Source organism: Urocampus carinirostris, chromosome 17 (assembly GCF_059441175.1).
Source record: "Urocampus carinirostris isolate Australia breed hairy pipefish chromosome 17, RoL_Ucar_1.0, whole genome shotgun sequence".
Lineage (NCBI taxonomy): Eukaryota > Metazoa > Chordata > Actinopteri > Syngnathiformes > Syngnathidae > Urocampus > Urocampus carinirostris.
The window spans coordinates 14,755,219-14,768,067 of record NC_142365.1 but is presented as its reverse complement, the minus strand read 5'-3'; the positions used below and the strand labels follow the sequence as shown (position 1 = coordinate 14,768,067).

Here is a 12,849-nt window from a genome sequence, read left to right as displayed (position 1 = left end):
ATGGCAATTCTGCAATGGTTAGCTTGTAGCGGTGGTCACTTACTGCATGTAGCATGTGATGTTTACTGAGTCCTGTCAGACTTTCAGCCTTTTTCCATTGACTATTTCTCTCTCCAACCTTTTATGTTGGGCACTTAGCTGCAGGGTATGGCTTGGCGTTAGTGTTAGGTGCTTCTGCTTTTTTATTCCAGAGTTTTCCACAGCTGGTAATGCAAGCTAATGTTGCCGAGGTCAATGATTTGGGCAAATTCAACTTTTCCAATGTTTCCTTCTTTGGCCACTTATTTGCTGAGTTCCATGATTCTGGGTCCCAGCGTTCTTTCTTTTACTGGCCTTTTTAGTAGCTTCACCCGCTAGCTGCTGAAGTTAGTCAGCTCTGATCCTCTTCAGTTAATGGCTCTTTTCAGCTTCTGCAGGTGTATCACCTTCCCTCTGTTTTTATCGATGCTGGCAAAAATTAGAAGCAGCTTTCATGGCCCATCCTTGGTCAAATTCAGAAAATTTCGAAGTAGGTTTTCAGAATTTGCCAAGTGGTATCCTTCGGGTTTCTGGGGTATGTCTTCTAATAACACCTAATTCCACTCCATTGTTAGCTACAACAACCTTTTGGGTTGAGTTATTACACACGGTCACATTAAAGTATTTATATATTCATCTGACATTTTATGAGATGCACCTGCTCTGTTCTGGAAACGATTTAAGAGATGTTGGCAATAATAAAAAAAAGTATTGACGGGAGATAACCTGCTTTCTGAATCTTGAATCTTCTGGTTTGTTTGCAGGTGTTCCAAGGTACGAGTGAGCAGTTGCAAGATGTCTACCAGAACCACCAAAGGACTGTTAGAGAGAAGGAGCGCAGGCTGACTGAATGCCAGAAGAAGCTGGAGCGAGCTGGCAGGGAGTGTCAAAGACTCAATAGGGTCAAATCTGACCTCCTTGTAGAACAAGGTATGAGGCATGTCTTTTTTTGACCACAGAAATAAGAGCATAATGTGAAAAGATGAATAATATTTAGAAATAAAAAACCTGCCCTCCTTGGACAAGCGTAGTCTACCTATGGCTCATTAGCTAATACAACTTGTTAGGCTTTTTAATCTGGCCTGCTTTACAAAGTGTTGAAGAAAAAGTACTGCAAATGAAAAATGTTGTTTTGGTCAAGACAAGTTGAGTCACATTTGTTTGTATAACCCTTAATCACAAGATGTTTCAAAGGACTGCACAGGATTACAATCACATCATCCCTTGATCTTAAGCCAACATGCGGGCAAAGAAAAACTCAAAACCTCAGCGTGATGAAAATAAGTAACCTTGAGAAGGGGCCTCCCAAGTGGTAATCCCCCTATCAGGATGACCAGGGTACAATAGATTTATCATTGGGTAACAGTACACAAAACATAGTGAACATAAATAAAATAAAACAAAAGGTAATATTTTGAAATTAGCCCAGTAAGTGCATGACAACAACAACGCCTCAAACCTGTAAAATAGTCCAAAAAGTCAATAACAGCAACGACGCAGCTTCCCATCTCTGCCGGTCGATGCAGGCGTTGACAGGCTTCAGGTCCAGACGCTAGTCTGCTGTCTCATCTCAAATCATCTGTCTCCCTCGTATCACCACCAGCCAGGCAGTCGGAAAAAGACAGGACAATGCAGAATATGAGGTGGGCATCAATCATAAGCTATTGAATAGAAGTGGGTCTTAAGTCTAGGTTTAAAAACTTCCACTGAGATTACAGATTTTATCTCCGGAGGCAACACTGGGGCCTGGATGAAGAACGCTCTCGAGCCTGCAGACTTCTTCTTGGCTCTTGGAGCCACAATAAGACCGGCATTTTCCGAGCGAAGGAACATAGTGGGAAACCAAAGCTGAGAGATAAGAGGGCGAAAGTACATGCAAACATTTGTATGTTAGTAAGAGAACCTTAAAGTCACATCGTAGGCGGATTGGGAGCCAGTGCAAGTTAGATAATATGCTCAAACCTTTTTGTCTCAGTCAAAAGTCTCGCTCCCGCATTTTGAACCAGCTGCAAACTTTTGATGCTAGACATCGAGAGACCAGAAAGCAAGGTTGGGTAGGGTTACTTTAACTGGATTACTTTCAATTACTTTTGCATTACTCCAATACCAAATACGCTAATAAAAGACAAAATAAACTAAATATGAATAAAATTATGACTCACATCACGTGATAAGATTTCTCTCCTGGCTTTGATCTCTTGCAAAACCAACATAAAATGCGACAGAAACAAAATGAAAATAAATCCAAACAGCTTGCCAACATCCTTTTTGACGTTCCATTTGTTCCGTTACTCCCAAAGCCTGCACAAAATTTAGTAATTTTATTCAGATTTAGTTTCTTTTGTCTTTTATTAGCATATTTGGTATTGGAGTAATCCAAAAGTAATTGAAAGTAACCCTACCCAACCCTGCCAGAAAGCAATAAATGACAGTAATCAAACCAAGAAGTAATAAATTCAATAATTATAACCTCTGCATCTGATTGAGACAGCATCGGACGTAGTGCCAATCATGTCAACTGTCTGCTTTTGTTGACCCCTCCTGCATAAAAACATTGTTTTTGTAAAACATTGTTTAGTGCATTGTTTATGTTCAAATCATGTTAATGACATCCATTCATTTTCTGCGCCTTTTATCCTCACCAAGGTCGCAGGGGGTGCTAGAGCCAATCCCAGCTATCTTCAGGCGCAGTGGGCAGTGGACACCCTGAACTGGTTTCCAGCCAGTCGCAGGGCACACAGAGACAGACAACACACTCACTCATTCAAACCTAAGGACAATTTGAACCAGCCAATTAACCTGACTTGCATGTTATTGGGATCTGGGAGGAAAACAGAGTGCCTGCAGGAAACCAGAGCAGGCACGGGGATAACATGCAAACTCCACAAGGGGAGGCTGTGGTATCTGAAATTGAACGCATGACCTTCGCTAACCACACAGCCACTGTGCCGCCTATGTTAATGACAATTTTGATCACATTTTTGAAATGGTGCATTTTTCTGAATTTGCCTCTTTTTTATCATGTAGTTATTTTATTAGGATGTTTTTAACTGTATATTTAGTGCATATCACATTTGGTGCTTAAAGGTACACTTAGTATTATTTAGTGCTTCCAAGTGGTAAAAAGAAACTTTGTTCATTTAAAGAAATATATTGATTTGAATGATAAGCAAAAATACATAGATTATCCTATAAATATGCATTTTCTTGAAATACTTGTAGTGTTGGGGTTCAGGGTTAGGATTAGGGTTAGAAATTTGTATTTATTTTACATAACAAAGCTCACCAAGAGGTAGCTGACATTATTGTCGGCCATCTTTATACTACGGGTACCGCCTTAAAAGAAAAAACATTGTGAAAAAAATAAAATAAAAACGCTGCAGTTTTTGGTCATTTTTCCTCATACATCACAAAGGTATCGGCTCTAGACTTTATCAACAGATACAAAAAAATCAAATCAATCATTTTTTTCCCTCCCTGCCCGGCGGCTCTGGTAAATATTTTAACCCAACGCGGTCTGCAACTGAAAAGTTTGCCCTTTCCTGTTTTAGGACGTCTGCAGCTGGAGTCTGACCGCCACACACAAAACATCAACAACCGGGACACTCAGGTTAGAGCAAAACTAAAATGGTGACATCACGATGTCTTCCTAAGAGATTTAAACTATGATTTCTCTCTTCGCAGGTCCGCTTGCTATCATCCCAACTGGAGTTCGAGGGCTACGACCGGCCACCCTTCACCTTGCTCCAACTGGAAAGCTTCCATCGTCACGTTGCTCAGAGACTAGAACAAGAAAAGGAAACGGCCGCTCATGTCATGGTAAGAATCTAAAGCCGTTCGGTCAATGAAGCCCATCCGGCGCTATCTCTTGTTTCTCAATCCAGGCCGACCTAATGGAAAAGGAGCGGCAGAAACAGCAATCTATTGACGAGATAAGAGATAAGAAGACGACGCTAGAGAGTACTGTGGAGCTGAAAAGAGACATGCAGGGAAAGAAGCAGCAAGAGCTTCGCAACGTCCGTGCTGAATTGCAAAGGCTGGAAGGGTCGTCTGGCAGAATGCGGGAGCTGGAAAACGAGCTGGCCAAAGCTGTGAGTTTGTCAGAAATTCCATTGTTTAGATTAGTGTTGCACCAAACAGTAATTCAAGTGGAATTTTGTGAGACCCTGGTGGGTGGACAGTCTAGGGTAGTCCGCGTTCATGCTCCCCGGAAGAAAATATTGTCCATTTAATATTCAATTTGGGCTCCCAAATGGCTCTTTAGATTTTTTGTTGTTGGTCTAATCCAGGGGTCAGAAACCATTTTGACCCAAAGAGCCATAAAAACAAAAAATGTTTTAAAAAGAAATTGAGAGCGCCACATCATATCTTTTCAGACAAAATTGAAAAAACTGCCAAACATGCTCTCTAGACAAAAGATAATTCTTCAGCCCATTTTATTTCACTGTGTGTCATTTGATGATTTAATCAAATGTATGAAATGATAATAATGCCAAATCCTGTGTCCCAAATCAATGTAAATATGCCATTTAAAATTTGGCTTCCACTTTCAGTTAAGAGTGTTGAGGCAATTTTCCCATGAAATTTGCCCTTAATAACTGTTTCAAAACGATGTGCATGCAAAGTTCTTTTGTAAAAATGTCACAAATTACTGCAAACGATAAGCATATCGTCATATTCACTTTCGGGAGAGAGAGAAGGAAGTGCCTTGCGCTGTGTGCAGGGATCCGCCCACCTGCACTGCTCACCCAATCAAAGTCGTTTGCCAGCATTTTTATTTATCAGTTTAAATGGTTTCTTATCAAACTTCTGCATTAAGTTGCTCCGGCTTTATATAGACCAAAATCGGGATGAAATTACTTGACTTTGGAACGCCACAGCAAGATGTGCAATAGTTGCATTTTATTTCGGAGCCATACGCACTCATGAAAAGAGCCATACATGGCTCCCGAGCCATAGGTTCTCTACCCCTGGTCTAATCGATATATTACCAACAATATTGTAACATTAGCAGGAAATGAATGAAGAAAAAATGTATTATACTAATATATCATGCTATTGTTTTCACTATACTATGAAATTCTAACAAATTTAAACATTTTTATAGTAAGCAACTTCAAGGTCAAACAACACATACTGTAATCTCTGAAAAACAACTTTAAGGTCTAACAAAACATAATCTATGAAAAACAATCCACACAGTAAAATGACAATTATAAATATTAAAAGTTCAGTACTATAAATAAATATTTTGATACAAGAACTTTTAACTATTTTCAATTAAAATTTAAACCAATGTCGATTGAATCAACACAGTACCTATGATAAAATATAAGCGAAAATATACATTGAAATGCGTAAAACAAAAATAAAATTATAGTCTCGTCTGAATATTATCATTTAGGAACACTCTGCTTTATAGCCATTAATATAATAAAAATGAGTCTAAATTAGAATTACTTTCGTTCTTAGACTCTATGACTCTAAGTACTAAACTGTGGTGTTATCGTGTAAACATTATCCAAAGTTGGGCTAGCGGTTAACAAGAAACTTCTGAGAAAATGTGCTTATTTTCAGGTATTTTACGCCGCCTCTTGTTTCCGCCCTTTTTTTCCTCCAGTTTTATTTTTCTTTATTTTTAATTGCAGAGAAATTCAGTACATAGTGAAAACAACAGACATTGTAACATGAATCCTTTTTTGTTGGCATCTCAGGAGCGTGAGCTGGAGAGCGCCCTCCAGACTTGCAATGTAGAGGAGCTGAAGGTGAAGGTTGTGGAGCTTCAGCGAGAAAAGTCAGACATGGACCGCACTCAAAGGCAGCTGGACCAGGAGATGGGAGTGCTTAACATGCACACCACTGCACGGACGCAGATGGACATGTTGATTAGAGATAAGGTTTGTCATGCACTCCAAATTTCTTCATGCCAGTTTCTCCTCGTTAAGCTGTTTATTTATTTTTTTGTAGAAAGAGAAAGAGGAGCAAGTCCGCAAGATCAAGTCCCGTCATACCGATGATCTGCTGACACTGCTGGGACATTTCCCGAACAAAAGAGAACTTGAGGACTGGCTTTACGCCAAGTCCAAGGAAATCAACAGCACCAGGGACAAACTCGCCAAAATCAAGTGTGTTATCTGAACACGAGAACACTCGAGTTTGAACTTCAGATTCCTTTTCGTTCTTAACTGTGTCTACGTTTACATTTAGGCAATAACCTAATTGAAAATAGAATATCATATTTTTGAAACAATCCAAATGAATCCTATACATGCCCTGGAAACAAATGAATAACCCTGTAATAATAGTCCTTGGAAGTTTTCCTGATACAAAGGCAATGCGGGAGCGATGTCATTACGCACATAAGTGTCCTTTCCGCCTTTAACTTTTCACATTGGATAAAGGATGGATTCATTCACGTTACTCATCAAAATCAATGAAGTACAGTGCTCATTTCTTCCCAAAGTTTGCTTCTTTGCCGCGTCTGTTTACAAGTTGTGCTTCTACGTGGCTAGCCAAAAATATGCTTTTACACTGGATATGGATGAAAACAACTGTTGCATTCATGAAATATCGATAATACAACCGTTTCATATTTGCCGTGGGGGCAGAAAATAAAATGGAAATATCCCTGGGAAATCAACCAGTACACATGAGGCTTTTTAATGAGTTAACCAAAGTTTGAATGGTTCATTCGTCTCTGCACTACGTGTCACAGAGTGCTTTGGGGCACGGGTGAGGAAAACTGCGCGAGTACACAAGCAATCTACTCGGATGTGTACACATTTACGAGTCATCGGAAAATAAAAGGACTAATCCAACTATTGCAATCAAGATACGCATTGTGCATTTACAAGGCTTTGCATCATTGTAATACCAACAATGCTGTAGTCCACTTCCTATTGGATGCATGTACACATTTCCCCTGTGAGACCTTTTAAATTAGCAAAACCCAATTGTTCTTTACATAGTCAAGTCATGTTTATTTGTATAGCCCTCAATCACAAGGAGTCTCAAAGGGCTGCACAGATTATTGCAAACCACGGACTATTATTACACCCTCCCCTGATCTAAAACCTACATTGAAAACTTACATTTTGAAAAAAAAAAAACTTGTTTTTAAACTGTATAATTTTGTGGTCTTATTCGAATTCATAGTAAGGACCTGGCTTCCAGCGAGCAAAATAAGAGCCACATCACTGCCGAGCTGCGGAAAAAGGAGCAACAGTTGACAAACGACGAGGAAAAGTTCTTCAACGTGTGCGGCAGTCAGGATCTGGAGCAAGACCTCAGCAAAGTGCAGGAAGACCTGGAGAAAGTCTCTAAGCAAAGAGGTTGCTGTTTTGCAACTTATTCTCAATTATGCAAAAATAATTGCATCATTTCTTGCTTGATTTTCTTTTAGCCATGCTGGCCGGCGCTACCGCCGTCTACACCCAGTTTATCAGTCAGCTGACAGAGGAGCAGGAGCCCTGCTGCCCCGTCTGCCAACGGACTTTCCCGTCCGAGCCGGACCTCCAGGAGGTCATCAACGACATGCAGTCCAAACTGCGTCTTGTTCCAGATAAGCTGAAAAACACTGAGCAGGACCTGAAGAGGAAGGAGAGGAGGAGGGATGAGATGATGACGCTAAGACCTGTAAGGTATGAGACTTAAGTATGAAGTGGCATAAACATATTAAATAGCTAGTGTGTGAAGGCAGTCATTTTTGTCTTTTGTCGGACCTGAAAATCACTACAGTACTGATTTAATCCACCAGATGGCGGAGGATTATCATCAAACAATAATGTAAATCTGTTCAATTCTATGAAGCGGCAGCTTGAAAAATATGTATAGGAGAGGGATGATAAACTCAGTTTGGCACTGGGGCCAGATGCAGAAGTCTATTCTCTGGCGGGGTGGATCAGTAAAAGAATATCCACTCCAATTTTTAGCTTTGATTTTTGGCAGTATGCTTTATAACTCAGTTTACATTAGTAACCTACCCTACATATTATTACCATGGATTAGAAGGGATCTTTCCTAAACACGACACATTTTCATACCTGCCAACACTACCACTTTATGCGTTAGACTACCACTTTTTGCACCTTAAAAACACCTACTCCATTTAAAAAAAAAACAATCTGCTTTTTTAAATTTAAACATCAACAAAATTCTTGACTAGTATTCTTGTCTTTATTCTGGAGCGAGACTAAGCCTTTGTGCGTTAATAAACTGCTCCAACGATCGCAATAGATTTCTGTTTGGGTCAAAGTTTGCCACTACTGGTTTTAAACAAGCACAGATTGTGTTTTTCTTAATAATATTCTGGAGACAGATGGTGTTTTTCACATAAAATTACACGGTGTGAAATAATCAACTGCTTTTTAATTTCTAAAGGTTGGCATGGATGCATTCATTAACACACAATAAGAAAAAAAATATTTTCTTGTTTGGCGTTGAATGTGTTAATTAGTTTATTTTAACAGTTGAGTGAATGCAGTTTTACACCTGAACACACTCACCACGTTATACAAACTCAACACTGCCCTCTAGAGGCCGGAGAAAATTTTTTGTTTTGCATCTATTCAAAAAACGTAATAACCTAGAGACTCGCTTCTTTTTTGACACACTCAATAATTCTTGATCAAATCCACCAACTAGCCAGATCTGGCAATCCAGACCATATGTTTGACATACCTTGTAGGGGGTGCACTATGGCAAAATTATCATATCATGATTTTTTTCTAAAAAAATTACTTTTATGATTGTATTTGGGTTATTTGAGGAAAGTGTGAGACTTGTTACACTTTGCTGGCCATTTTTTCAAGCAAGGGAAAAAATGTGAATAATTAGCACATATCTGATCATGCTACCTTTTCCTATTTTTCTATACTAAAGGAAAAAAAGGACACTGGTTTTAGGATCCAAAATAAACTGGTAAAGTGATGCTAGCAGCTACATTGGAGCTAGCCACAGAAGCGATGCTATTCACTAATGCGATTAGTGACTGCGTTAGCAAAAATATGAACACATTTTAGGTCAGGGACTTCCAGAATTGAAGATGATTTAAGCATATTGAAATTTTTAGAGGCAGCACGGCAGCTGAGTGGTTAGCGCGTCTGCGGCACAGTTCTGAGGTCATGAGATCGAACCTTCCTGTTTGGAGTTCGAATGTTCTCCTTGTGCTTGCTTGGATTTCCTCCGGGCACGCCGGTTTCCTTCCACATTCTAAAAACATGCATGTCAGGTTAATTGGCCGGTCCAAATTGTCCCTAGGTTTGAATGAGCGAATGGGTTGTCTGTCTCTTTGTGCCCTGCGACTGGTTGGCAACCAGATCAAGGTGTCCCCTGCCCACTGCCGAAACATAGTTGGGATTGGCTCCAGCACCCCCGCGAACCTACTGAGGTTAAGCGGTGCAGATAATGGTTGCAGATAATGGATGCAATTTTTAGTGATCACAATCTTTATTACGTCCTTCACGATCTAATATTGTTTTATTGCCCACCTCTTATGATAAATATAAAGAGACATATATAACAAGGATTAAGATTTGATGGTCAAATTCTGTTCATTAAGTGATTTTTTTTTTACATTCTGGAATTGTCTGAACCGTCCCTACAGGCAGTCCATCTTGCAGTTGCAAGAGAAGGAGCTACCCGAGCTGCGAAACAGATTACAGAGTGTGAACAGAGAAATCGAAAAGCTGAAAAGCGATGTGGAGGAGCAGGAAACTTTGCTGGCGACGCTCATGTCAACGGAAGAAAGCGCAAAAGCCTGTCAGCAAGACATCGCTCTCATGGACAGATTCTTAGTACGTTCTCCTGCTTGCCACGCTGATCAAGTCAGAGGACTTAATTGTGAAAATGTGCTATTCTTTATAGATGGATCTAAAGGAAGTAGAGAGGAAAATAGCTCAGAATGGAGCCAAACTTCAGGGAGTAGACTTAAGCAGAACCGTCCAGCAAGTCAGTCAGGAGAAGCAGGAGACTCAGCTCAAGTTAGACACAGGTAAGATGAGGATTTTTGTAGAGTTGACTACAGTAGACCCCCCAGGATACAATGTTTTCACTTAACCTTGAGGGATAAGATGTTTTTTCGGACCCTCTTTATTGCATTTCCCCAATCTACCACATTTACAACAAATAATTTAGTGTGCACAAAAAACAATAAAACTTTGCTATGCATCTGACGAGTTACGTTTCTAGGATGACTGTCTGATATTGGTCGTCATAAAACATGCTGGTCTGCTATTGGATTGTGTCACTGCATCAGGAAGATGCTGATATGCTATTGGGTGACATGACTGACATCCCTCCCACAATGCCCTTCCCCTTACTCCGTTCAGAATCTTGAGTGTGACTTTGTGAATTGACGATAGTGTATTTTTCGTAGTATAGTTATTCGCCATGGGTTTAAAAGCTTGCAGTGATGCTAAAGATCAAAGCGGCGCTGCCACGAGCGGCTGCCTTTTCCAGCAGCTGCCCTATTGTTTTATTGTCTGCTCCTATCTTCGGTGTTTTTTTCTTCCCGTTTTGACAACTACACTATGGATCACTTTTATCCTATGTGACATGGCTTTTAGCGCACAAAAAATGCGTGTATTCAAGGAATTTCAACTCCTTGCCCTGAAGAATTCTCGTGCCGGCGTGATGAAGGGGCCTATCGTGGAAGAAGAGCCGGAGCTAGCTAAGCGGCGTTATAAGTCTTCGGTACAATCCGTAATCATGGTAAATGCGAACTCACGACCAAATAAGATCATCGAGTGCTAGTGGAAAACAACGAAGCGCACAGGGAGCGCAGTTGCTGTGTTTTGCGGAAACGTGGCTTACGTTTAGCATTACGGACGCTAACGTGTAGCCACCCGGAGCTACCCGGAGCAATCCGGCTTCAACGCCGCTAAACAGAGACACGAAAGCCGGGGGGAATCGGAGAGGAGGCGTACTTGCTAACACGAGGTGGTGTATCCCTGGATTTTCACAAAGAAAAGTTTTCCATCTGCCGCAGGGATGTCGAACTTTTGGACTGGCGTGACGTCATCCACTCCGCTACAAGCACCCCTAGGGCATCATGTTCATCTCTTTATAATAAAAACAACGGGGTAGACTGCTGGAAGTGTGAATTTCCCTACGGGGATGAATAAAGTATCTATCTATCTATCTATCTAAAGTAAGAAGCAATAACATAACCATAGAAACTGAATTTTTCAAGAAGAAGGCACACAAATTGTTACCCTTACTAAGTAGCATGGCTGTAACCAATGGATGATTGGGACTGTTATTAAAAATAAGGAGGCAATTAAAGCAAGGAAATCTTCTAAGGTCTTGACAATCCTTGCAAGTGGAGGGCTTAAAATCGGCTTTGATTTTAATCTACCGTTGCCGTCTCCTCCCCCCTCTGCTCTACCTGACCAAGTCACGTCACAGCAAAGGTAATTTTTCCTCCACATGTATTAGTATCAATAAAGTTATTTGATCCTATGGATGTATATTACACATAAGGAGTACGTATTATATACTATTTTTTTATTTCAATGCTTTTACCTGGGGTGCCAGGGGTTCAAAAGGGCTTAGCTTATTTTTATCCCCCGCTGTACGGCAGTTTCACTATGCAATTACCACCTCAGAACAAATCAATGTCTTATCCCGGTTATCTACTCTAAATCTGTTAATGAATTTCTTGAAATACTTGCTTACTCCTTTTTTTTCCTTTTACAGCATCCAGCAAGATTGAGCTGAAACGTAAGCTGATCCAAGACCAGCAAGACCAGATCCAGACGCTGAAGAGCTGCGTGAACGAAACCAAAGCAGAAAAACTCAAGCTGAGCAGCGACATGCAGAAGCAGCAGCAGATGGAGGAGCAGTGTGTTGATTTTACTGCCGAAATTCAGACCTTGACCAGGGACATCAGGGTAACTCCATTGATGTTTGAGGATTTTCAGAAATGAAAAATGCCAAACGTTCCTCTCGCTACCAGGAAGCCAAGGAGCAGCTGTCTCCGTTGTCCACCACCTTGAACAAGATGCAGCAAGAGAAACAGGAGCTGATGGAACGGAAAAGGCTGAAGCAAGAAGAAGGACAGGAAAAGGTAGATGTATGGAAAGGTTCACCTGAACCTCAAGTCGGTTCTTTCATCCTAAATGCTCACTATACTATAATTAAGAACCGGGAGACTGCAAATGATTTTTCAATTATTTACTGATGCCAGAAAGATTGGTTATACTGAAGATAGTTCATAGTCTTATACTGTCTTAGCCAGCCTCCCAGGGTAGTAGTGGCACTTGGGTGAGGGGCACAGCTTCTCCCATGTCCTATGTCAGACTCAATGGTTTTAACTGGTTCAAACTAGATAATTTGTGCAATACTGCTGTTGGATAGTTCCACACCTAAGCAAAGACAGCAACCTAGCAGTCCAGCTCAAGTCTTATATATGATATCTGAGAGGCCTAATCTAACAGCATGGTAGTTTTTCTATGTGTAGTTTTGACTATCCTCTCATTGGCAGATCAACACTATCAAAGATAAAGTAAAGACCATCACTGTTTTGGAAAAGGATATTGACAAATATCTGGAAGAGGGCAAACAGCAATACAAGGAGGTAAGGGACCTGAATTATTATCAATACCTACAATAATGATTACATTTTACAATAAAGTGACCATGTAAAATGTCTTCATCAGCAAAAAGAGGTGGAGCTTCAAGAAACCAACACACAGCTCCATGAGGCCGAACGACAGAAGGAGAACGTCAACAAAGAAATGGGAACCATCCGGCAGGATATCGACACTCAAAAAGTAAATGGATCCACAAATAAGTACAAAGGGATTCCACATTTTTATTATTTTTACAAAC

General features: G+C 40.5%; 1 protein-coding gene across 1 annotated transcript in view; it reads left to right on the top strand.

Moving 5' to 3' along the window:
- Positions 1–12,849, top strand: part of rad50 (RAD50 homolog, double strand break repair protein) — a 30,725-nt gene that overhangs the window by 6,074 nt on the left and 11,802 nt on the right. The window contains exons 8-21 of the mRNA XM_088321451.1: positions 783–948; positions 3,570–3,628; positions 3,703–3,837; positions 3,903–4,109; positions 5,733–5,915; positions 5,986–6,143; positions 7,174–7,349; positions 7,421–7,658; positions 9,623–9,812; positions 9,883–10,009; positions 11,716–11,909; positions 11,975–12,085; positions 12,503–12,595; positions 12,678–12,791. Coding sequence (XP_088177577.1) covers positions 783–948; positions 3,570–3,628; positions 3,703–3,837; positions 3,903–4,109; positions 5,733–5,915; positions 5,986–6,143; positions 7,174–7,349; positions 7,421–7,658; positions 9,623–9,812; positions 9,883–10,009; positions 11,716–11,909; positions 11,975–12,085; positions 12,503–12,595; positions 12,678–12,791 — 2,151 coding nt within the window. The remainder of the gene's footprint in view (positions 1–782; positions 949–3,569; positions 3,629–3,702; positions 3,838–3,902; positions 4,110–5,732; positions 5,916–5,985; positions 6,144–7,173; positions 7,350–7,420; positions 7,659–9,622; positions 9,813–9,882; positions 10,010–11,715; positions 11,910–11,974; positions 12,086–12,502; positions 12,596–12,677; positions 12,792–12,849) is intronic.